Here is a 26,860-nt window from a genome sequence, read left to right on the forward strand (position 1 = left end):
TCTTCTAAAATGCTTCAATAGTAGGGGTTTTGAATTGGCGGTCCACAGGCTCGATGCGTCATGCACAGGCCATGCCCACCCCACTCTGTGAAAGGGAAAAATGGATATTCAGCAGGTTCTGATCAGTCCTGGAGAACCGGTAGCGAAAATTTTGAGTAGTTTGGAGAACTGGTAAATACCACCTCTGACTGGCCCCGCCCCCATCTATTCTCTACCTTCTGAGTTCCAGCTGATTGGAAGGAAATGGGGATTTTGCAGTAATTTTCCCCTGGAGTGGGGAGGGAAGGGAGATTTTACAGTATCCCTCCCCTGCCACGCCCACCAAGCCATGCACAAAGAACCAGTAGTAAAAAAAATTGAATCCCACCACTGAGAAAAACATTGTGAAATGTCACATGACAGTAACTTGACATAGCAAGTTTGACACCCATGCTCTATACTGTCCAGTATCAAGAGAGGTTTTAAAGATGGATGTGGATGGTCATACATCAATATAGGTTTAGTTGGTCTTGACTTGTGAGCAATGTGGCTTTCAGTATACAGTTAGCTGGGGACAATCCTCAGCTGACGAGAGCCACTGCTTTTCCTATTTATGTAAAGAAAAATGGAGAACAGCCAAAACATTTCCAATTGGTTTTATTATGTCTGATTTCTTTTAGCTTTCCCCAAGCCCAGCAAAAGGCCTGAGAAATCTTGCTCATTCTACGTTGCCAATGCAGGTAGGCTGTTCTCTTAAAAAAATGAATGTTTGAATCGACCCTCTTGGCAAACACCTCCCAACCCCCCCCCCCGCAAATTCAATGGACTCAACAGTAAAGAGAAGAGGAAAAGTCATATGTAATAACAAATGATAGTTCATTTATATCATGGCATGGAAAAGAAATAGAAAGTTACATTTTGTTTCATTTTTGGAATAATATTAAATAGCCAAACATTGGCAGCTGGACTTAATAAATATCATTTTGAAAAACAGCTTCATAAAAATCACATTTCTCTTTTTTTACATCAAATGGCAGTCCAATTACATCGTGAACAAAGACAGAATGTATAAATCTTATTATCAGTTAATTGCTTTTATTTGACAGGTGAATATAATATTTTGTGAGGCTGCCAAGGAAATAAGATCCACCATGAGAGGGATCATATAAAGACAAATTTATGTTCTGTATGAACATGTCAGGTGTTTTGCATAAAACTGGGCAGAGACATAGAACTTTCCATTAAGGAATGGTCATTTATGATTGAAAATCTTGTGTGAAAATTGGACTCCGAAGAAATAATGTTGTCAGTTATGTTTCTATTTTATTTTTCATTGTTAGTTTCTCCTTCATATTGAGATCAGGCCTCAGGACAATAATGTAACACTTAGGGATGAAGATGCATCCCAGCAGGCCAGCACTAGAAACCAAGATGGAGAAGACCTGCACAGCTATCAAGTACTTCCCTTTGGTACTCAAATATGCAGGCACAAAGGACACCCAAACACTGCAGAAGATCAGCATGCTGAAGGTGATTAGCTTGGCTTCATTGAAGGCCCCAGGTAGATTCCTGGCCAGGAAAGCCACTGTGAAGCAGATGGCAGACAGAAAGCCCATGTATCCTAAGGCAGTGTAAAACATGGCAATCTTTCCATCATTGCATTGCAGAATAATCTCTCTAGGCTGGGAGTTCATGTCAGAATCAGGGAATGGATGAGAAATTCCCAACCAAAGAATACAGATGATCACTTGGACGCCAGAACAGGCAAAGACAATGGAGTAGGTTAAAGTCTTCCCCAACCATCTCCTCACTCCATTCCCTGGTTTTGTGGCCAAGAAGGCCAAGACCACTGTGACTGTTTTGGCCAAGAGAGATGAAACAGCCACTGAGAAGATGATGCTGAACGTTGTCTGTCGGAGAAGGCAGGTGGCTCTCTTTGGATGGCCAATGAAGAGGAAGGAGGTCAAGAAGGAACCCAGGAGGGAAATGAGGAGGATGTAGGAGAGATCCCGGTTATTGGCCCTGACTATGGGAGTTTCCAAGAATTTGGTGAAGATTCCTAAGACAAAGAGTGTGGTGAAAGAGAGCAAAAGGGCAAAGGAAGCCAGGAGGATTCCCAAAGGTTCATTATAGGACAGGAAGGTTATAATCTTTGGAATGCACTCATCCTGATTTTTGTTTGGATATTGGTCTTCTGGACATCTAGTACAACGCTCAGCATCTGCAAAGAATCAAAGCAACCTTTCTTTTATTTAATCCTGTTTCCAATTCTTTTATATCATCTGAGGGATGCCTTTTAGGTCTGTCAGCTAAAGTCAGACTTAATGACACTGGAGATGGTCTTTGCTCCAGCAGTTTGAGTCCTAGGACTGTGGGGTGGGGTGAACTCCTGTCACTCGCCTCAACTTCTGCCAACCCAGCAGTTCACAAGCATGTTATTTTCAAGTGGATAAATAGGTACCACTTGGGTGGGGAGATGAGCTGCTACTTTGTGCAGTGGGTTAGATTCCTGCTGGCACTGGACCTTCCTGATTGAGACACACATTCACAAGGTAGCTTCAGTAGAAGGAGAGGGCCCTAATGACATTGCAGGAAAGCCACACTCATCTTTCTTGGTGGTGCAGAGCCCCCCCAGTCATACTTTGGAAAGTCCACAAGCTAAACAGCGCTATCAGTCTTAGGCAACCAAAATACTACTCTGCATTGGCATGAGAGTCTCCTAGCTAATGTAACAATGCCCTACACTAAATAAATAAAAGATACCTTTTGAAATGAAAGAGCCAGAACATCTAAGAATGGCCTGCAGTAAATGGACTTCAGAAAAGGCTAGAAATGAACATTGATACAAATACTGTAGATACAAAGATTTACAGTATACAGTATATGATGGAGTTTATGGGGTGGAAGGCATCCTATTCCTAATACTTTTCTGCAGTCTTGCTCAACAAATGCTGCTTATTCACTTGTTGATGGCCTAAGAGCTTTCAGATGCCTTCTCCAAGGTCAACTCCATGACTCCCTACAAATCATAAGAATTGGAATGTACCTTTGAAACCACCTAATACTATATTTATTGCAAAATTCACTAGAGCAGGGGTCCCCAACCCCTTATCCACAGCCTGCTGCTGGTCTGTGGCCTGTTGGAACCAGTCTGCTCAAGCACTGGGCAAGTGTACAAAGGTTTATTTGCACATGCACAATATGTTGCATGCATGCAACTATTCCCTACCAAACCCCCCCCCCCCCCATTGCCAGGCCACAGACCCAAAAGGGTTGGGCCTGCTGCACTAGAGCACCTCTGAAAGAAGACCTTCCTGTCTCCGTCTGATGACCTTATGAGCTCCCAATGGCTGACAGCAATTCAATTTGTGAATTAAGAAGCCAAACAAGAGAGTATTCAAGTTTAGGAAAACAAAAACCTTTTTGGTAAATTTTAAAATCAAATCAAACTACCCACCTTCTTGAGAAGAGATGGTCCCTTCCATACAGGAAACACAGTCGTAGCAACAAATTGGTTCACCTTCCCTAATTACCTTAACAAATCCTGCACGGCAGCTATCCACACACCGAGAAGGTGGCAGACTCTAAAAGAATAAACGTTCATTTGTTTTTTAAAAATCTTGGGACAGATTTAGCTAAGGAAATGACACATAGTGATGGTTTGGCCAACCATTGGAGCTTTGCCAAGCTGACCATAAAATCCAGATCTATTCAACGAAGACAATAAACTTTGCTTCTTTGTTTCCACTCCTCCGTTACTTCCTTCCTACTTTTTGTTTTATTCCCTTTATCATAATTAAGATAGAAAATTCATCCTACTGAGCATTGGATTTTTGGTTTGCAATTAATGTAGAGCCTCAGGTAGAAGTCCATCTCTCTTGTGAACATACTGCATGCATCTGATGAAGTGGACCATGAACCATAAATATTCTGGGATCAAGTTTAAACCTGGCACAGCTAGAAATTCCCCCCTCTCTCTGTCTCTGTCTCTCTCATCTTTCTGTCTGTCATTTCTGTTTATCTTGCTTTCTCATCTGCCTGCTTGCCTGCCTGCCTACCTGCCTGCCTGCGGGATTTAAATTATTTAACAACCAGTTCTCAGGCTTGGGGGTAAGCATGACCGGGTCGCCATGTGACTGGGTGGGTGTGGCCAACCCAATGTCACTCATCCCTGCCTCCCAGCCACTCACCTTCTTGCTTTCTTTTTTTGTATTTTAAACAACCTTAGGTGAAACCTGTCACCGTCTAATTAGAGGTGCATTGGGCCAAAGGCAAAACAAAGTATTTTGATACTTGAAGCTGACAGTTCACAACAGAGCTGGGATTTGACTGGTTCAGGCTAATCCCATCACAGGCTGATCCTGCCCATTTTTTGGCTGGTTTTGGGGGCTTTTTTGGGCCATTTTTCAGGCCGAAAAACAGCGTGCAAAAGAGGCCAAAAAAGGACCAAAAATAGGCAGGGGCAGGGCCATCTTTACTCATCTTCCAAATTTTTTCTTTTCTGTATTTTAATCCATGTAGTGTAAGCTGAAATTGTGGTCCCACGTATCCATGGGGACATCAAAAAATAAAAAATAGAACACCAAAAAGGGATTAGGGGGCAACAGAAGAACCACACAGGAAAGAGAAAAATATAAAATAATATAAAAAACCAAAAGAGTAAAAATCTTTGGTCTCTTGTATGCCCTTATCCGATTGGTTCCAATTAAAAATAGGAAAAAAGAAAAAGTAAGAAACTAAAAAAGGGGAACAAGGAAAAAAAATTAGAATAAGGGAACAATTCCCAAATAAAAAAATTAGAAATATGAAAATGCAAAAATTGTAGATAGAAAGAGGAAAAAAATATTTAAGTGTTGCTTTGGTCCAATCCACTTAAAACAAGCTCGCAAAATGCTTCAAAAAAATATATCAAAAATTCAAAAATGAAGAGGGAGACAGAAAGGAGTCACAGCTTCCATAACAGAGTAAGGTAAATACTGCCACCAAAAAAAGGAGTTCAAAGCTTTTGTAGTGTGAAAGTCTTTCCAAGGTCACTCTGGGCTTTCCCTTAAAAAAAAAAATTCTTTCAAGGTAGGTTTCTAGACATTGAAAGTTTCACAAGGGACACCTGTATAAACAATTGTGTTCCTCTCACTATCAAGTCTTAACTAGACAACCTTGAACAAGGAAACAGCTTCTCTCCAAACATTCATATAAAAATAAAAACATTGTTTCAAATCCACTTGGTGGCAGTGATACTTGTTACCCACTCTCAGTCTTTCTCTTACACTCCACCTTTTATTAAAAAAAAAAAACAACTAAAAAAAGGAAAGCTGAGAAAAGAAAAATACAATAATTCATTAAGCAAAGGTAAAAAGAGGGAAATTTTTAAACAGTTCAAACTTAATTATATCAATGTTTCCAAAATGCCCACTAAAGAAAAAAGAAAAAGGTAAAGTATCAGTCCATTTTAAAAAGTAAGTTGCAATGAAAGTACAATCCGGCTTCCGGCAGTAAAGAGGGAAAAAAGGAAACCTTCAATTATCTATGCATTAAGCTGCTTGTTCTCTCATCAGTCTTTATTTTTAAATAAAATTTCCAATTTTAGGGTGTTCTCTCTCCAATAGAAAAAGAAAATTAAAACTCTCACCAAAATGACATGCTTCTCTCCTGCCCTTGCGTTACAGAGCTGACTGCCATTTCAGCAGCCTAATGGCTGACTCAAAGTCACTGGGAAGAGGGGCTTTTTCCCGGATCACCACAAACTTTGCGGGTGTCTCTGGGATCAGCAGGATATACCCCTACCTATCACCGTCTCTACGGGACGGTTTAGGTCCAATTGGACCGTCCAGGCAACTTGAATTTGACGGTGATCCCAGAGCCCTGGAAAAGTCCATCATTTCACAATGATGTTAAGCCCCTCCCCTATCATCTAATTTCTATTTAATCATTTCTTTCTGATTTTCTCTCTATCTCATAGAGATTTGTCTCAACTCTAGGATTTAAATCTAAAAGCTTTTTCTCCCACTTTTTCTGTTCAGTTAGGCGACATCTATGCTAATGGTTTTCAAACTTTTTTTCACCACAGACCCCTTTTAAATACTTTTTTATGGCCAGGGACCATGTCCATGGACCACCAAGACGTAACTCAAGATTTAAAGTGCTAGATTGCTTTATCAAACATTTGTGGACCCCCCGTGATGACATCACAGCCTCTAGGAGTCCACAGACACAGGTTGAGAACCTCTTATCTCCTCCATATAATTCACCCTTTCTCACTTATCTGAACGTTGCTCGGGATTGGTTCCTCCCACAATAAACTAGCAAAGCTAAAACTGATCAACAGAAATTGAACTATAAAATTTTGTGCCCTTCAGATACAATCAATGCATTGAAATGATCTGAAATAATTTCCCCTCACCTGGTTAAGCCAATTTGGCCACACAATGTCATCCTCATTGATAGTGAACTTGAGTCCTGAGGATTTGTGTCTTCGTAGACTCCCAAATTTCACTCGAACAACAGACCTATTTGGAAACCTCACCCAGTTCACAATGTTGAAATCAGCTACCAGTTCTCCATTCTTCTCCAAATACACTTCACTCATAGAGCTGTTGTAGAATTGGGAGTTTTGCAAGAAAGGGTGAAGCTGGCAAAGCAAAGCAAAAAGAAAGTTGGAATAAATAACAAAAAAAACCTTGACATTTTATTTCTGCAAATACCCCTTTTGAATCTTGGATGGTTCAGATCTCCTGCAACAACCAAGGGGCTCCATCTGTCTCTTTCCCCCACCACAAGTGAAAGATCATATGAAGAACAGTTGCAGGGTTTGGGTTTGGCCAGTCTAGAGAAAAGAAGGACTAGGGGTAACATGATAGCAGTGTTCAGGTACTTTAGGGGCTGCCACAAAGAAGAGGGCATCAAATAATTCTTCAAAGCACTAGAGGACAGGACAATAAACAATGGATGGAAACTAATCAAGGAGAGAACTAACCTGGAATTAAGGAGAAATATTCTAATAGCTACAAACAATTAATCGGTGGAACAGATCACATATTAATTCACTGAAGCTCTGGTGCAATTACTGGTTGAAGGAGTGTGTTCTGCTTCAATGTGGCCACAGTTTAAGTTAAAACCAATAATTCAACAAATAAGCAAGCTGAGTAGAAGATAGAAAACTTTTCTGTTCCCATGGATTTGCATTTGGAGATATGGTGCCTCCAACTAATATTTGACCTCAACTCTTCAAGATAGTGAACCCTTGATATATGTTTTCCTTATGAATGTACACACCTTAAAGCCTCTAAAATAGTGGTCAACACCATATCCTCACTATCCCATCAAAATCCTCTAGAAATATGGTGCCCATGATTGTGCATAATACATCAAGCATGACTCACTAGTGCTGAAAGGAAGGAGATGAATTCTCTTTGATATAATGTTTTTTCTCAGGCAGGTCAGAACTGTTCTAGCCCTTTTAAGCAGCTCTGTTATACTGCTGACTCATGTTTGGGCTTGTTGTAAATGGGGACATCCAAGCTTTTCTCAGATATGGTGTTTCCAAGCCAAGAATTCTCCTCTTGTATGTATGCTTGATTTATTTTTCTCCCTAAATGTTGTGCCTTCTATTTTTCTCACCTTAATGACTTTCTTTTTTCTTTCAGTCCAATTTGAGGTGGGCTGGGAAGCATGTCCTTATTCAGCTCAGTGATTAGTATGGACCTGAAGGTTATAGTTGATTAGATTCTTGAGATCACAGTTATAGAACTGGCTATTAGTGTTATGGCTCTCCAACAGCCAGTGGACCTGGCAGCAGAGTCAGACAGTGAAGAGGTTGGGGAGGAACATGGGCCAGACCTGGGGGTTGAGGAAAGCTCAGACGAGGGCTCTGTGTCAGAGGCAAAAAGGGAGTTAGCAGTGAGGCAGAAGAACAGCTGGAGCCTGTTCCCAGTGTGCGCATATGCTGAACTGCAGGAAAACAAGGACAATTAAGAAAGAATGGTGGACTTAGGAGTAAAGCCACACCTTGGGGGTGATTGGACCCTTCCAATTTGTTCATTTGGTCAGTTCAAGAGTGGAAAATTCTGTTTGTGACTTTAAGAGACTCTGTGCCAAGTTTGCCTTGGCCTGAGTTTGAAAACTAGGTATCTGGCAGCACTCCAAATGAGATAAGGTGCATGTGGATAAACATTCCTCTGAAAGACTGTTTGCTAAGCCTTGCTGGCTGTGAATGAAAGGAATCCACTGTCGTGTAAATAAAAGAGGTTTTGCAGGGACCAAACTTAGTTTCTTGCTTTCTAAGGAAGCCTGGGTCAGAACAATTAGAGTCTTTATTCAGTGGAAGTCTCTGTGCTGAGAAGGGAAATACCTGCCATGGTTGCATCCTTTGAACTTCCTCCCCGTCTCCATTGTCCTTGATTATCCTCTTGGAAAGAGAGGAATAGGCTGCATTGAACGCCCGTGTCACAGTCCAGATGGCATTGTAAATGCGGTTGCTATCCAGGGAGTAGATATTTTCTATCTCTTCTTGAGGGATGTTTGCCACTTCTTTCTCCGTGCATTTTTTATAAGCTTTCACAGACAGAGGGTGCTTTGTGTAGGAACAATGGAATGCATGATCTGCAAACCTTTCACAAGAATAATAAAAGGATAAGTCGTATGTTGTCCTTTGCTTTGTCTGGATCATGAAGGAAAAAATACCATGGATGTGTTGGAAAAGTAGAAATTCAAAAAAAGTCAAGTCACGGGTCAAATCCCACAAAGCTGTTGTGATCCATACTTTACCAGCTATGGGCTCTATCAAGCCAACCGTCAACTGTTGAATCATCAGCAATCCATCATAGAAGTCATAAGTTTCCGTGTAATGAATCAATACATTGACTTGCCTCCACTTGTGAAATAGAATGGGATGGTTCTGGACCAGACTGTACTTATTCAGTCTCGAGAATCTTTTTGAGAAAATCACACAAACCCCAACTCTGACCAGTTGAGCTGAGAAGGACTTTATGAATCGGTCTCCATTCTCTGTGTCAGCAGCGATTAGTCCAGTTAATGTCCACTTGAAATGCTGGAGCAGTTTGACAATACCCCAATAGTGTGTTCCTTCTTCAGGAACTGTCCGGTAGAAAAAGGGGAACTGGTTTTTATCGCTCAGAACTTGAGAAACAAAAGCATAAGTCACCTGACAAAGAAAGGGAAAGTTGATCCACATTTTTGACATATGGGTGATTCAGATTTTTAAGGGGAAAAATAATGATCTTTATGAAGGAGGAAAGATTCTTCCATTCCTAGGTAGACCATGAGTGTAAGGAGAGAGTTTCTTTCCTTTTGTGGGGAATGCTTTTTCCCTTGCTTGGGAGTGTCCTTCTCATCTGGATGATGCTCCACATTTTTGGACTTGGCCTGGTCTAGGATGGTCAGATTTTTCCCAATTGAAACTCTGGTTAAATCTGTCCATATATTGTGAAGTTAAAGAATTTTCTTCATGTTTTCCAACTGTCAGGATCCTATTAAAATGGCTAAAAGAACTGATCAAGGAGAAAGCTAAGGGGAGACATGATAACAGTTTTCCAATGTTTGATGGGGTATCACAGGGAAGAAGGTATGGATCCAAGACAAAAAGCAAGAGATGGAATCTTTGCAGAAGGAGATTCAGACTTGAAATAAGGAGGACCATGAGAGAGGAACAGCCTGTCTCCTGAAGCCATGAGGACCTATAGTATCACTGGACATTTTCAAACAAAACCATTTGTTTAGAATAGCATGAAGATTCCTGCCATGGATGGAGGATTGCATATTAATGAATGAATGAATTAAATTTTTATGTCATCCATCTCCCCTGTACTGCAGATCAAGGCATTAGAAAATTTTGAAACACAATGGATTAGACAATTGTATAATAGACTGGAAGCCATTTGTGGATTTCTACATGTTAAATGGTGCAGATGGCTAACAGAGGGATTAATTTTACCTTTGCGGTAATCTGTTCACTGGCTTTTTTTTTTTAACATACTGTATATAGTCATGTTGAGTCAATTCAATTATTAGACAAATAGATTTCCACATCTGGGATATTCGTTTATCTAATATAGAATTTTGGTTAAATAGAGATGGGAAAGTTTATAATTATCTGTAGACCTGTTAGATAAGGAGAGGAATACATATTAATTTTTGATGTATCTTTCAGCATTCAGCCATGATGGATTTTTTTTGTCTAATGTTACTTTTTCTTTTGTACATAAGATCCCTTTTTTCATTGTTAATGTTGGATGTTTGTTAATCTGTTTTCCTCCCTTTTTCTTTTTTGCATTTTCTCTTTGGTGATAAAAGAAAAATAAATATGTTAAAAACATTGCAGAATCTTATTTTGCCCTTGTAATGGAAAATCTTTATGCAATCTCATTTTTCTTTGCCCATCCACTTCAGTGTGGCTATTTATTAGTTTTTTTCCCTAGGAAGACTCAAAGTCTTACCTCAAGGGTGCTGGAGGGAAGGTATATCGGTGGCCCATTCTTGGAACATGTAAAGCTAGGTCTCGATGAGTCTGGAGTATTGTGTAAGATTCTGGACATGATCTTTCCAGTAGGAAATTGATCAGCTAGAAGGAGTTTGGAGGAGAGTCCTGAATACTTTGTGATGCAGGAGTATAAAGAGATGCCTAATGAGTACCTAAATTAGTTTGTAAATCCCCCCCCCCCCCAAAATACCTGTGGGATTTTGTAGATGCTCAACATGGTTGAAACCTGGATGGAGATCTCAGAGTCAGTTCCTTCAAGGATAGCCAGAAGATGATTCTGACTTCTTTCACATTTGTAGTTTGGGATGTTTGCTTGTCCAGCTGAGAGAAGGTTGAACAAAGCATCCGTAGTTATTTTTGTGTCAAAATAATTCTCATGAAGGCTGTAGCCTAGGGTGACATTGGATAAGATCTGGGGATCCTGGTTGACACCTCGCAGGGCAAATAAGAAGGATAGGAAGTTCACATGTATATTGGCAGTTCTTCTGCAAAATAAACCCATCAGCTAGATTGGGCTAAGAGACAAGGACTGGCTCAAAGTAATTCAGTCCACAAATGAGGGTAGAACCTTGGTCTTCCATCCCTCTTGTCAATCCAACACCTTAACTACAATACTACCTTGACCCCAGAAACCCAGAATGGCACATGTAGCAGTATCTCCTAACAACAACTTGCTAAGTAGTTTGAGTAAGAATCAGTGATTGCCCCAAAGTCACCCACTGAGCTTCCAGGGTGATGGATAGACTTGGTCCTGTGTTTCCCAGCCCCTAATCCATTTAGGAGATTATGGGGAGTCTGGGAAAATAACAAGTATGTTAGCAATCAACATCAAATGGTAGGAAAGAGGTTGTCTGAAACTAAATGGCACCTCACTTCAGGCTGCTAAAGGCCTGGGAAGACAGTGTCACAATGTTCCTAATCATATCAAACACCAGCTTGTATTCATCCAAGACAGGCTCACCGGTGGAAAGAAATGGTGGCAATATCCATCTGTTAGGCTTATCTGAGCAACTATCATGATGAAGGATTTCTGAATGTTTTGCAGAAATCTGTTACTTTATATTTATTCCTGTTGGATCCACTTCTACCTTTTGCACTTCTATCTTTTGCTCTGTTAGAGCAAAAATCAGTTCCATCCCTTTAATGAACCGTGGAGACCCAGCAGTTCCTTCTCATTGCCAAACTAACTATTGCTCTTTGAAACATTTCTCAAAACATGTTTTTCCCCTTAGTCTAACATGGGCAACTCTGATGGATTCACAGAGGGAGGATCCTAACCAGAATAAGAGCAGAATGATCTCACAATTCCTCAGGATTTAATTCATCTTCTTCCTCCGTGCTGCATTCATTCCTGTATAGCTTTCATAGAAATATGTATGTTCCTAATGTATTTTCCCTAAAGTCAACAGAGAATTCTGCTATCTAAGGCAGGCAGAGAATTGAGGCAATGATTCTTGATAGTTGAACCAGCTGAAATCAGTAGCAACTATGGGAAACTTACATATGAAGTATGCTTGAGGGAGAGATGTCAAAATTGTACAGTCGGAACTGAATTTTTCTTAGAGAGAGTAGGCCCCCAATGAGATAATCTCCTGTCCTGTAGTGATTCAATAGCTCCATTCCATACTGTTCCAATGTCAAAGGACACTTTACCCTCTGCACCCCATAGGCAGTGTGGGTCAGAATTAGCATCAGAAACAAATGCTGCAGGTTCATCCTTTCTATGGCCTTGCAACCCCTCTTCTCAATCAGAAGGAAAGTTGGAGGCAAGTAAAGCCCACTTGAAGACACATTAGGTGTCTTTCTCAATGCAGATGGAGCCACTCATGGTTTCCACATATTTCAGGGTTTGGGAAGAACTCAATTCTACCTTTGAACAACTTGTTCCTGGCTCTTAAGTAAGAGGGGAGACATTTATTCCCTTGCTTTACAGGCTGATGCAAATTGCCACATGGGTTGTTCTTGAGTCTGATTCTTTTGGGCAAACTTTGGAGGGTTGGTGAGGACCAGGAGAAAGAGCAATTGCTATGGTTTTGCTAATTATAAGGAGAAGCTTCTCCTTGGTGACATCGCCAACTTTCTCTGTCACTCCATGGTCACAGGTACATCTGGAGAAAAACATGTTTGCAAGAGCTTGCTGATGCAATGCTGTTTGGCTTGACGTGGATTGATAGGGGGAAAATATTAGGATCTTTGACCATGTAAAAGATTGCTCAAAACTAGGATCTGGATAGTCAGAGTTCATGTAGAGTGCCTTGTAATAGTCCAGACAGGAGGTGATCAAAGTGTGAGTGGCAGTGACTAAGAACCCACTCTTGCTGTCACCTCCTCTTTGATTAGGATCTCCTAAGAATCTACAACAGAGGTGATTTCATTGAGGGCTGCATCAGGATTGTGGCCATGCCTAGCATGATGTCACTTGTGTCAGGGGTGCCTGTGGTGGCCTGAGCACTCTGGCAGAAAAAGCAGGCTCCTGAGTTCTGTTTTTGGCTGTGATAGCCTCCTGAAACCCTCTGCCAGCAAAAATGGAGCTTGGGAGAGGTCTACACATGACCCTCACGAGCTCCATTTTAGCTAGTGGAGGCACCACAGGCTGGTCCTTTACTATTTCCAGGGCAGCCCTGTGGGCTGGATCTAAGCACCTCATGGGCTGGATCCAGCCCCCAGGCTTTGAGTTTGATACCCCTGATCTACAAGAACCATAAATCATCTCAGTGATTAAAGATCAGGGGTGGTAGGGTGGGTGATGGGGCAGTATGTTTCCGGGAAACCTGATTCTAATGTCTTATACCAGTTAGGTATTCCAGATCTCTGGGTTACAAGATGTCTGGAGTACTGCTGGCACAGAACAAAAAAAATGAACACAAGTGACAGCCATTGTTAATGCCTACCTATTTCATGGTGCTAAATGTGGAAAAGCACAAATATTTCTCCTCCCTTATTACACCTACAGATAGCCAATTGGCAGCCCTGTTGAAAATGACCCAGATCCTTTTGGGTAAAGGGGATCCTGAGATTCACATTCAGGACCATGCTGAGGAATCTGCAAAGCATCTATTGCATGTGTGCCCGGGGCCCAGATTCGGGGTCTATGGGGTGGTTAGTTCTGGCCCACAGGGCTGGCCTGGAAACAGTGGACCAGCCTGTGTTGCCTCTGACAGCAAAAAATGGAGCTTGTGAGAGCTGCATACAGCCCTCCTGAGCTCCGTTTTCATTGGCAGAGAGTTTCAGGAGGACATTGCAGCTAAAACTGGAGCTCGTGAGGGCTGTGGGCAACATTCCCAAGCTCTGTTTTTGCTGGCAGAGGGTTGCAGGAGATTGTCACAGTCAAAATTGGAGCTCGGGAGTCTATTTTTTAAGCATGGTTTGTCATGGAGAAAATTTTATAAGAGCTGGCATAATGACACATAATCAATTGTTTCATCAACCTCACTAGATATTGATTCTATATCCAATCAAATTCTTGTTGTTTCTAGCAGTTCAGATAACTTGCTTCTTTATCTTATCACCACTCTGCTCCAATTTACATAAGAGCATAAGGTGGGATTCCAGATCACATTAGCCCCACTTTTTGCAATCAAATTAAAAAATGTGCTTCAAAATATTTGTGTCGTTGGTTGAGAAAATTCTGTTACACGCTCACCCAAAGCATCCATACACACCTATGAACTTTTCTAAACACCCAGTAGCAAAGAGAAAGGGAAAATCACATTTATTAAAAAGCTGGTAGACTATTTCCATCATCTGAAGACATAATAAAGTTGAAATAATGGAGAAATAGAGGAAAAAACAATGTTGTTCAGCTTTCGTTTACTTAAAAAAAAAAAAAAGCTCAATAAAGTGTCCAATACTGGTAAAATATGAATTTTTGGGAACCAGCTATACAAAATGCACTTGATTACTTTATTTTGACATTAAATGTTCTTTTGTATTCAAATCTGGTCTTAGGAAAATAATGTAGCATTTGGGAAAAAAAATGAAGCTCAGCAATCCAGCACTGGAGGCCAAGATGGAGAAGACCTGCACGGCCACCATGTATTTTCCTTTGGTGCTTAGGTAGGTGGGCACAAAGGAGATCCAGACACTGCAGAAGACCAGCATGCTGAACGTGATCAGCTTGGCTTCGTTGAAGGCCCCAGGCAGATTCCTGGCCATAAAAGCCACCACGAAGCAGATAGCAGACAGGAAGCCCATATAGCTGAGGGCACAGTAAAATATGGTGATGGATCCTTCATTGCATTGTTGGATGATCTCTCCAGGCTGAGAGTGCAGAGCAGACTCAGGAAATGGGGGAGAAGTGCCAAGCCAGCTGCTGCATATGACTATTTGGGCACCAGAGCAAGAAAGGACAATAGAGATGGTCAAGCTCTTCCCCAGCCATTTCTGAACTTTATTCCCTGGTTTTGTGGCCAAGAAAACCAGCACCACTGTGATTGTTTTGGCCAAGACAGAAGAAATGGCAACTGAGAAGATGATGCTGAAGGTTATCTGTCGGAGAAGGCAGGTGGCTCTGATTGGCTGGCCAATGAACAAGAAGGAGGTGAAGAAAGAAAACAGGAGGGAGACCAGGAGGATGTAAGAGAGGTCCCGATTGTTGGCTTTGACAATTGGAGTGTCTTGGAATTTAATGAAGATTCCCAAGACAAAGGCTGTGAGGAAAGAGAGGAAGAAAGCAAAAAACGCCAGGATGATCCCCAGATTCTCTTGATAGGATAGGAAGGTTTTAATCTTGGGAATACAATTATCTCGAAGGATGTTTGGATGTCGATCTTCTGGACATTTGGTACATTTTTCTGCATCTGTAAGAAGTAAAAGTAAGATTTCTCATAAGTCACATATTTTAATGTATTGGGAAATAGGAAAAGCATGAATAATTGTATGTGAAGGAAATGAATGTGCAATAAGAAAAAAATGGGGACTGTCTTCCGCTGTTCACATAGAGGATGAACTTCTGCTGAGTATATTTAATTTGGTTTTCAGAAATAGCAAAAACACGTATATACCACTCTACAGTGCTTTACAGCACTTTTTTTGGAATATATTTTTATTATTTTTACATTTGAAACAATGCAGTACCACGAAGTCGAAGTGACCATACATTCACATTATATACAACTAGTCTCAACCATTAACTATTAGCCTACTTAATACATTGTCTATCCTTCTGTCCAATCACAATATATACAGTTTGTTCCAGTTGTCACCTTGTCTTATACCAATCATAAAATCTGTTCCAGACTTTAAAATATTCTGATTCCCCTTTATTTTTAAGTTCAAGAGTGAGACTATCTGCTTTCACACAGGCCAACACTTTTCTGATTATATCTAGCTCTGATGGTATATTTTCTTTTTTCCAATATTGTGCATAAGTTATGCGTGCTGCAGTTAGTACATGTATAATTAGATAAAGTGTATCTTTCTTAAACTCTTCCGGTATTATACCTAGGAGAAAAAATTCTGCTTTATAGCACTTTGAGAAGTGTACAATGTCAGTATATTACCCCAAACAATCTGGGTCCTCATTTTAATGATCTTGAAAGGATGGAAGGCTGAATCAACCTTGACCAGATCAAGATCGAACTCCTGGATATGGGCAGAGTCAGCCTGCAATACTGCATTCTAACTACTGCGCCACCACCATGAGCAAGGAAGGAGAATTTTAGACCCAAGCAACAAATCAAAAGATGTCTTTCCAGGGAAAACAACTCCCTGACACAACTTTATGTTCCAAAGAAACCAAAACTGTCAGTTCAGTCATAAGACCATTATATAGATTGGATGATAAAGATAAAGGATAGGAAGGAAGCAAAATCATTATCTCAGTTACCAAACCTTTAGAAGACCAAATAATGCTGAGAAGATGTGAGGAGATCCCAGGAGGGGAACCCAGAATCTGAAATCAGAAGACAGTTTGATAAACTCCATGAGATTAATACCTTAGAAAGAACTTGTGTTCATCAAACTTGTTTATTACTTCCGTACTAGGACCTTGCACAGAAAATGACTAGAGTCTCTCTTCTTCCTAAAGTCTTACCTACCTTCCTGGGTGGAGATGGTTCCTTTTGCACAAGGAAGACAATCATAGCAGCAGATGGGCTCCCCTTCCCGGGCTACTTTCACAAATCCAGGATGACAGCTTTCTACACATCTGGAAGGAGGTAAGGGCTGAGGAGAGAGAGAGAGAGAAAAACATTCAGAAAATAAATTTATTTCATGAAAGGAGACAAAGAAGGCAGAAGGACTTGGTGATCTGAAATTCAAGACTGAGTTTCACTTATTTTGAAGGCTATAAAAATGCTGGAGCTCATCCAACAGATTCAGGTGGATATTGCTTCCATGTTATCCTCATTTTTCAGACTGCAAGTTTTAGATTCACACTCTACATTTATATACACGTAATTACTTAAGGAAAAATAGAATGGATATTTTGCTTTGGTAAAATTAATCCTGTTGCCCATGAATCAAATCTAACTACATTTAACAGGACTAATAAATAATAAATAAATAAACCAAATAATAACTACTAATAGATAAATTAGTGAAACTAATAAACATAAATAAACATGAAGAACAATTACAGGAATTGGGGTATGTCTAGTCTAATGAAAAGAAAGACTAAGGGAACAGTGATAGCACTGTTCAAAACTATTTTCCAAAGCCCCCAAACAAGAAACAATGGTTGGAAACTAACCAAGGAGAGAAGCAACCTGGAATTAAGGAGAAACTTCCTAACAGTGAGGACAATAAACCAGTGGAATGGTTCACCTCCAGAAGTTGCAAGTGATCCATTACTGAAGGCTTTCAAAAAGAGAATGGATAACCATTTGTCTGAAATAATATGGGGTTGCCTGCTCGAGCAGCAGGTTGAGGACCTCTGAGGTCCCTTTCAACTCCATTATTCTATCTTCTAATTATAATAAATACATAAGGGTACATTTCTTATGAAAAGCTAGACAGTTAAACAAAGAATTGTCTTGGACAAATTGATGAGATTCAATTTGTCCAAGAGAAATTGGACAGTTCCTGTCCAAAGAATGCAATCTAATTGGTAAGAGGTTCAGCAAGCATGAAATAAACATATTCCCACCTTCAACCCTTCCATCTCAGAGGACAAATTTGGATTGATCATAAATGTGAAATCCTTTGATCCTTGTCTTTCTAGACTTCCAAACTTTACTTTGTTAATAAAGGTTTTGGAGAAAATCACCCAGTTCATAAGGTCCAGGTCCGATGCCAGGTCTCCATTTTCATTCAAATAAACTCCTTCTATGGAATTATTGTAAAACTGAGAACTTTGAAGGAAGGAGTGAAGCTGGCATAGAAGATAGAATGATTATTCTTACAATGGATACCCAACATTCTATGGTGTGTTGGGGATAAACAGAAGATCTCACTGTCTACATACCAAATGAAGATAATCAGATAAATTTTCCAAGTAAAATGAAGCCCAAAAAGAAACTTTATGTCCATACATTGCATGAATATCTGAAAAGCTCAGGAGGATTTTCAACCAACACAATATATAAACACACTTTAAACCCAAAAATACACTAAGGCAGAAGCTTTCAGAAAGAGTGCTAATGATTAGATGGCTGCAAGGAACATAAATCAGTCTAGTTCAGATGTATAGATGTACATGGCAAGAAAAATGAATTTTGCAACACGGATGGCATAGGGAACAAAGCTGTTACAGAATCTAGTAGTCCTGCTCAAAATACTTCGGAACCTTGTCCCAGAGGGGAACAACAGAAACAGACCATAAAGTGAGTGTGTGGGGTCTCTAATGATGCTTTGAGCTCTAAGTGCATAGCGCTTATAAGCAGCATCCTGAATAATGGAAAGCAAGCTTCCTGTAATCTTCTCTGCTGTCCTCACCACTCTCCGTATATACTTTCTATCTGAGGCACTGCTACCACCAAACCAAATAGTGATGCAGTTTGTTAAAATGTTCTCAGTCATATCGCTGTAAAAAGTGGCCAGGAGAGAAGGAGAAAGATTTGCTATTCTCATCCAAGACAGGAAATGGAAACGCTGGTTTGCACGCTTCACTAAAGATGACGTGTGGAGAGACCAATTCAGATTATTGGTTATCTGAACCCTCAGATACTTAATATTGCTGACCCCCCCTACCTTTCCTGATAAATGGAGTTAAGGCTCATTCTCATATGGAGACTCAAACTGAGGCAGGTCTGACATCTGCCAAAAAAGCCAACACAATTCTGGGCTGCATAAACAGAGGGATAGAATCAAGATCATGTGAAGTGTTAATACCACTTTATAATCCCTTGGTAAGGCCACACTTGGAATACTGCATTCAGTTTTGGTTGCCATGATGTAGAAAAGATGTGGAGACTCTAGAAAGAGTGCAGAGAAGAGTAACAAAAAGGATTAGGGGACTGGAGACTAAAACATATGAAGAATGGTTGCAGGAACTGGGTATGTCTAGTTTAATAGAAAGAAGGACTAGGAGAGACATGATAGCAGTGTTCCAATATCTCAGGGGTGCCACAAAGAAGAGGGAGTCAAACTATTTTCCAAGGCACTTGAGGGTAGAACAAGAAGCAATGGGTGGAAACTAATCAAGGAGAGAAGCAACTTAGAACCAAGGAGAAATTTCCTGACAGTTAGAACAATTAACCAGTGGAACAGCTTGCCTCCAGAAGTTGTGAATGCCCCAACACTGGAAGTCTTTAAGAAGATGTTGGATAGCCATTTGTCTGAAACGGTATAGGGTTTCCTGCCTAGGCAGAGGGTTGGACTAGAAGACCTCCAAGGTCCCTTCCAACTCTGCTATTGTATTGTATTATCTCATTTCAACCCTGAGTTACAAATATTCTCCTTTATTAAAGAACCTATTGATAAAGAAAGGAAACAAGAGAAAGGGATTCAAACGAGAGATGATCTGGAAAGTTGGGATCCAATTTAATGTTTATCTTTCAATATAGGAATATATATAGAATATATAATTATTATAATACACACACAGACACACACATACATGAGAATATATATAGTTCTCCCATGTATAAAACTGATTCTTATCTGCAGAAAATGATGAGTAGCAGAAAAAAATACCTGCCAAGCCTTCAGCCTTGGAGACTCTGAGCGCTTCCCCCCTTTGATCCTTGCCCTCTTAGATCTGGATAAATAGGTTGCATGTAAGGCCCGGGCTACAGCCCAGACAGTGTTGTAAATGAAATAATTATCCAGAGACAGGATCTGATCCATCTCCTGCAGGGGCACAACCTCCAGTTCTTCTCTCTCTCTGCACCGTTTCCAAACTTTCACAGAAAAGGCATCCGTGATGTAGGAGCATATAAAAGATGTCTGTGCAAGGTAATGCATGGTGGGGTACAAATGTGTAAACCCACCGTATTTTCCCATGTGGCTCCTCTTCATCAGAAAGGAAAAAATGCTATGAAGGAATTGAACGGGAAAGTCATCGTGTGCCAAGAAAATGGTGAAATCCCATCGTATTGTCGTGATCAGGACTTTTCCTCTAACCGACTCCTTCAAAGTTTCAAATACTAGTTGTATGATCTTCAGCCCTATATTGAATGAATAATCCTCCGCCCCATAAAGAAACACATTCACCTGTCTCCAGTTTTTGTATGGATCAATATTTATGGACACCTTATAAATTGTTTTGGAAAACGTTTGTGTTAAAACTGGACAAATGCCATTCCTTAGCAACATAGAAGTTAATATCCTCCTGAACCTCTCTCCCTGGTCAGTGTCTGGAGCCATCAGGCCAACCAAAGTCCACCTGTAATGAAGGAGCAGCTTGACCATCCCTGGGTACTGGAGTCCTTCAGCAGGGAGCATCGGGTAGAAGAAAGGAGAGTGAATTTTATCACTTGAGGTCTGGGAAACAAAACTGTAGCTGATCTGAAAAGCAACAAAAGGTGTCTCTTATTTAATGCCCATCCAAAATTAAAGAAAAGAATTCTGGCTTGATTGAAACAACGATTTGATTCCTAGCAAATGTTTATGAATTGATTTCATTGGCTTTAGCTTCTCTGGTGGAGAATCTTTCAAACTAACAATGACAGAATTAGAAGAAACCTTGGACATCTTCTAGTTCAGTTCTCTGCTCAAGCAGGAGACCTTGTACCATATAAATGGTGTTTATATCCAATCTCTTCTTTAAAACCTCCAGTGATTGAGCATCTACAATCTTTGATGGCAAACCATTCCAGTGATTAAATTAGGATGAAAACTCTTGGAGTGAGAGGGAATATGTCTCTTCTAATCCTTCCCTCCGTTTGCATATTGAGCCGTTATACTTAATACAGTACATAATATAACTCTTTTGTTCACTTTTTTTTCTGTTCCAAAGGTTTTATTTCTTTAAAAAAACACAAATATTTCATCATTCGTCAATCATTAAAACATTGAAGTACAATTTTTTTGTATGCCCCTCCCTCCCTCCACCCCCCAACCCCCCTCCTCCTTCCCCCCTGACTTCCCAGAACCTGTACACGGTGTGGATTTTTAACTAACACAGTCTAAAATCTATTGAGAAAAAAGAAATAAAGAAATCAATGACATTCTACCTTGACCTTAGCTTCTTCTTGCTGAACTAACTTTAAACAATTTAAATAATTTCTGATGTTAAGCATAGGCTAACTGGAATTTCTTGGTCCCATATTTATTTTGTATATAGTCAATCCATTTTTTCCAGTCTTGTTTATATCTCTCATTTGAGTGATCTTTAAGATATGCCGATATTTTAGCCATCTCGGCTAAGTTTGTGACTTTCAATGTCCATTCTTGGATTGTAGGCAAGTCTTCCTTCCTCCAGTATTGCGCCACCAACAGTCTTGCTGCCGTTATTAGGTGCAGAATCAAGTTAGTCTCTACCACTGTAAAATCAGTACATATACCTAGTAAAAATAACTGAGTAAACTTTATCCTTCTTTTAAAGATATTTTGCATAACCCACCATATTTTTATCCAGAATGCCTTAACCTTTTGGCAGGTCCACCATATATGATAGTATGTAGCATCGAGAGAACCACACCTCCAACATTTAGGCTGTACATTCGGATACATAGAAGCCAACTTTTTAGGATCTAAATGCCATCTATAGAACATCTTGTAAAAATTTTCTCTCAGATTTTGAGCTTGTGTAAATTTCACATTTCTTACCCAGATTCTTTCCCATGTCTCCAACATTATTGGTTCTTCAATATTTTGAGCCCATTTTATCATACAATCTTTGACTAATTCTGTTTCCGAATCCATCTGTATTAATACATTATATATCCTCTTTATATGCATTAAGCTTTGATCTCTTATTTGTTTAAACAAATTATCCTCAACTTGGATAAAACCAATTTTTTGATCTATTTTCCACCTAGCCTGTAATTGCCCATACTGGAACCATGTTTGTACTACCTTCTCCTCTTTTAATACCTCTAAGGATTTTAATTGTAATACCCCCCTTTCTGAGGTAAGAAGCTGTCTGTAAGTAATTCTATCCTGTTTTTGTGCTATATTCATATTTTCAATTGCGTGTCTAGGAATTGCCCACATGGGTATCTTGTCATTTAATTTATATTGGTATTTTTTCCAGGCCCGCAGTAAAGCATTTCTTAAAATATGACTTTTAAAATTCTTATCCAATTTTTTGTTGAATAACAGGTAAGCATGCCAACCATATACCAGATCGTGTCCCTCAATATTCAATATTCTATCATTGGTTAAATGAGTCCAATCACTAATTACAGATAATGCCACTGCATCATAATATAGTTTTAAATTAGGTAGTTTCAATCCTCCTCTCTCACGTACATCTTGCATTATTTTCATCTTTACCCTCGGCTTCTTTCCTGCCCATACAAATTTGTTGATACCCTTCTGCCATTCTAAAAGATTCGCATCTTTTTTAAGTATAGGTAACATTTGGAAAAGAAATAAAATTTTTGGTAAAATGTTCATTTTCACTGCCGCTATCCTACCCAGCAAAGATAAGTGCAATTTCTCCCATTTTTTCATCTCCGTCTGTATACTATGCCAAAGTGGTTCATAATTATGCTTATATAATTTCCCATTTGAAGTTAAAATGTTAACTCCAAGATATTTGACTTTTGACTTTTTAAACTACCTCACATCCTAGCATCACTCCTAATTCTTCCTTTTGTTCACTTTTAATAGACCTCTGAGTGACTGTTACAGAACTAAAATTTCTCTTCCCAGCACAAACACACCTGTGGGACTTTGTAGATCCCTGATAGGGTTGAAATTTGGATAGAAACATCTATTTCAGCCCCTTCTAGAAGGGCCATGACATTTCTCTGTCTTCCACAGCTGTAGTTGGGAACATTGGCTTCCCCATCTGAAAGCAGGTCCAGCAGAGCATCCGAAGTCATTTGTGCACTGAAATATTGTTCATAAATATTGTAACCCAGGGTGATGTTGGGCAAGAGATTGGATTCCTTGTTGATCTCCTGGACAGCAAAAAGGAAGGAGAGCCTTTTCCAGTATTCTGGAAATGCTCTCCTGCAAATATCAACATATTAGAACGCAATCAATAAAACGCATTTGATTTCACTTTTTTTTATTATAAAATGCATAATTGACTCAGGTCCAGAGGTGGTATTCAGCCGGTTCAGACCGGTTCAGCTGAACTGATAGTGGAAACCAGGGGTCAGCCCATCCACTTGCTCCAGCTCTATGCTGTCCTATTTAGGCATGCTTTCAAGCCAAAGCACATGGTGGAAGACTGAGCGCATGTGCGGACGGGGCACTTGTGAGTGAAGCAAGTGTGTAAGCACACTCATATTTGTGAACCGGTAGGGAAAGTAAGTGACTACCATCTCACCTCAGGTCCATTCTGAATGAATCACATTTTTTTAAAAAAAGTTATCTTTTAAGAAAACCTAATAAACTGCTTTAATAAAAGTCATCAGGTCAGGTTCAAAGACATGATACCATTTTGTGATGGAAGTTACCTTCTGAAATATTTAAGAGTTGGAAGTTTGATCTATCCCTCTATATAAATATGGGACCATTAAACCCTAAAGTTGGAAATGCTACTCAGAGCACCATCCTCACCTTTAGACACATACACACAAACACACATTGAGGAGTAGCTGTGGCTGTTAACAAAGCCAAATGTTCGCTGGGGAAATTTAGGTTTTGAAGTCCTTGAATGGAGACTTAACTGATATTGAAATCATTACATGGGTATGAAACCAGGAATCTGTAGGAGATGATTTGGCTGAGCCCAAGGGAGGGGTCAAGCATGTCATCAGTCTTGAATCCCTTCACACTCACAAGAGATCTACGTCCAACCCACCATGAATTCCACTCACTCTTATCTACTGCTAATTTGCTTTGACCATTCTTAGTTCAGATTCTTATAGAGAGCTAGCATCAGTGGTGGGTTGCCAATTCGGGCATGTGTGATACTTTTGCACATGCACAGAAGCGTCCGGGTGGGTGGGCGGAGCCTCCTGCTGCCGCTACTACCAGTTCGCCCTATCCGGGCCAAACCATCAACAATGCACCTCTGGCTAGCATGGAATAACAGAGTAACAGAAAGGACCTTGGGTTTTTTTTTGGTCTGCTCTATCAGGAAACCTTATACTATATCAGATAACTGGTGGTCCAATCACTTCTTAAAAACTTTCAGTGTTGGGACATCTACAACTTCTGGAGTAAGTCGGTCCACTGGTTAATTTTTCTCACTGTAGATAATTTCTCCTCAGTTCTAAGTTGCTTCTCTCCTTAATTAGTTTCCACCCATTGCTTCTTGCTCTAACCTCAGATGCTTTGGGGAATAGCTTGACTCCCTCTTCTTTGTGGCAACCCCTGAGATATTGGAACACTGCTATCACGTCTCCCTTAGTCTTTCTTCTCCTTAAACTAGACCCAGTTCCTGCAACCGTTCTTCATATGTTTTAGCTTCCAGTCCCTTAATCATCTTTGTTGCTCTTCTCTGCACACTTTCTAGAGTCTCAACATCTTTTTTATATTCCTGATTTCTTGCACCTGAGAGAATCAGTTCAAAAAGCACTCATACATGTTTGGAAATTCCATGACTTAACAAATTCCTGTCTGTGATTCCTTCATATTATAAGTAAATTTGAGTCCAGAAAAAAAGAATATGGAGATTATCTCATTTTCAATATTTTTTTTGCATTTTTGTGTCCAATGTTGACACTTTTATGAGATGGGGTGGTGGTAAATGGGAGCACCCACCCTCTCTTCTCCAGTCTAGCTCTACTCGGACAATATCACAGAAAGTGAGATTAGAGGTAACAAAAGTGATCAAGTGATTTGTAGACTGGAAGATAACTGCATGCAATGAATGGACATTCACTTACCACAATAATTCATTCAATGGAGTTGTGCTAAAACTTAATAGGTGAAACTTAGCCCTTGTTGCAGAGTACATGCCATCAATGAAAAACTCTCCTGGCCTGTAATGATTCTTGGGGTTCACCCCTTCCTTCATCAGAGTCAAGAGACATTTAGCCTTCAGATTCATATAGACTCCTTGGGTCCACAGCAGCAGCAAAAGCAGCAACATGATTTCTGTTCCTGATTGAGCCACCAGCCCTGTTCTTGCTTGGAATAATGTTTGAGAAGACTCTACAAGTTGTAGAAGCTCTCCTTCAAGATCTAAGCTTCAAGGGCTTTTCTAATCAAGATAAGGTCCAGCCAAGGCTTCACAACTGAAGGGAAGATGCATGACCACAGCCCCTGCCTACACTAAATGATTCTTTCTCCAGAATCATTTCTGCACTCACAAATATAGAATAGAATAACAGAGTTGGAAAGGACCTTTGAGGTTTCCTTATCCAACCCCCTGCCTAGACAGGAAACCCTACACCACTTCAGACAAAAGGTTATCCAACATCTTAAAAACTTCCAGTGTTGGAGCATTCACCACTTCTGGAGGCAAGTTGTTTGACAGATTAATTGTTCTAACTGCCAGGATATTTCTCCTTAGTTCTAAGTTACTTCTCTCCTTGATTAGTTTTCATCCATTGCTTCTTGTTCTACCCTCCAGTGCTTAGGAGAATATTTAGACTCCCTTATCTTTGTAGCAGCCCCTGAAATATTGGAGCCACTGCTATCATGTCTCCCCTGGTCTTTCTTTTCATTAAAGAAGCATACCTAGTTCCTGCAACCGTTCTTTCTATGTTTTAGCCTCCAGTCCCCTAATCATCTTTGTTGTCTTCTCTGCACACTTTCTAGAGTCTCACTTTACAGTTACATGAAATCAGCACATAAGGTTTTGTCTGGCATTGATGGGAAAACATGTTGTTGACCTCCATTGTCACATTTTCTAAAGTTTGTAGAAAAGTCTCAAGAGATTAAGCCTCAAAACAACAAGGAAATCACTATGATTTGGGAAATTGTAAGGTGGAAAAATATTGCTTCTCTGAACTTTTGAACTTCTGAAGATTTGAATTCTGGGAGTAAAACAGAAGAAGTTAGATTCAAACTTTTGTAAAAAAAACCATCATAATCAATATCACGAAATGGTTTAGTATAGACATGAACAATCACACATCAGTATGAACTTTGCTGATTTTGATTTATAGTGAACCTTGGTTCTATTTGTCAAGTTAGGCAAACATCTGTTGAGATGGATGATTGCTCATCTGTTGAAGGCAGACACATTTAACAAAATAAAAGAGTTGGAAGGGAATTTGGAGGTATTTTCTTGCTCAAGCAGGAGACCCTGTAATAGACAATATTTAGACAAATTTCTTTATTTCATGTTTCAATTTGGGCAAATAACAACAGTACATCCATCATAACAAACATAAGTATAAAACAATATAAGAAAGAAGAGCTGAAAAAATCCAGCTTGGGCTGGGAATCATATTCCAAAAATGGCATGCAGGAAAACAGGCAGATAGAGATGGTGGGACAGGAGGCTGGAGGGTACTTTGGCCCCAGTAGAGGTGGGAGGCTTACAGAGAGTGGCACAAAGAAAAGTAGAAAGGTTGCTCAATTCCAATTGATCATAATAGCAGTAATAGCAATAGCAGTAGACTTATATACCGCTTCATAGGCCTTTCAGGCCTCTCTAAGCGGTTTACAGAGAGTCAGCATATTGCCCCCAACAATCTGGGTCCTCATTTTACCCACCTCGGAAGGATGGAAGGCTGAGTCAACCCTGAGCCGGTGAGATTTGAACCGCTGACCTGCTGATCTAGCAGTAGCCTGCAGTGCTGCTTTTAACCACTGCGCCACCTTGGCTCTAAGAAGGAGGGAGGAAGAAGAAACCCAGGTAGGTGGTTCAAGAAGTCCTTCTTGAGACCAGTGGAGGAACCTTTGGCCACTACCAGGATCTAAGCCCTCAACAGGAAAAATCCCCAAATAACAAATTGGATGAAGTAGCTGTCCTGCTATTTGCTGTAG

At 40.1% G+C, this 26,860-nt stretch overlaps 1 protein-coding gene across 1 annotated transcript; it reads right to left on the bottom strand.

Moving 5' to 3' along the window:
- Positions 1-1,289: 1,289 nt before the first annotated feature.
- On the bottom strand, positions 1,290-24,971 carry LOC106553152 (vomeronasal type-2 receptor 26-like). The gene is made up of 10 exons (XM_087707963.1): positions 24,808-24,971; positions 22,687-22,978; positions 20,241-20,362; positions 18,605-18,670; positions 12,581-12,828; positions 10,665-10,906; positions 8,327-9,139; positions 6,380-6,607; positions 3,437-3,563; positions 1,290-2,200 (listed from the first exon to the last, which is right to left on the bottom strand). Exons 1-10 carry the CDS (start codon positions 24,969-24,971, stop codon positions 1,290-1,292), a joined length of 3,213 nt encoding a protein of 1,070 aa, XP_087564089.1.
- Between the last annotated feature and the right edge of the window lie 1,889 nt (positions 24,972-26,860).

This window comes from Thamnophis sirtalis, unplaced genomic scaffold (assembly GCF_051295495.1).
Source record: "Thamnophis sirtalis isolate CommonGarterSnake01/CBP01778 unplaced genomic scaffold, rThaSir2_p1.2 scaffold_3, whole genome shotgun sequence".
Lineage (NCBI taxonomy): Eukaryota > Metazoa > Chordata > Lepidosauria > Squamata > Natricidae > Thamnophis > Thamnophis sirtalis.

Coding starts and splice junctions, on each gene's coding strand:
- LOC106553152 (XM_087707963.1), bottom strand. CDS start 24,971: ATGAATCTGAAGGCTAAATGTCTCTTGACTCTGATGAAGGAAGGGGTG. Junction 12,829..18,604: donor AACTCCATTTATCAGGAAAG/GTAGGGGGGGTC, acceptor CCTCTGTTGTAG/ATTCTTAGGAGATCCTAATC. Junction 3,564..6,379: donor GGCCAAATTGGCTTAACCAG/GTGAGGGGAAAT, acceptor TTATTCTTTTAG/AGTCTGCCACCTTCTCGGTG.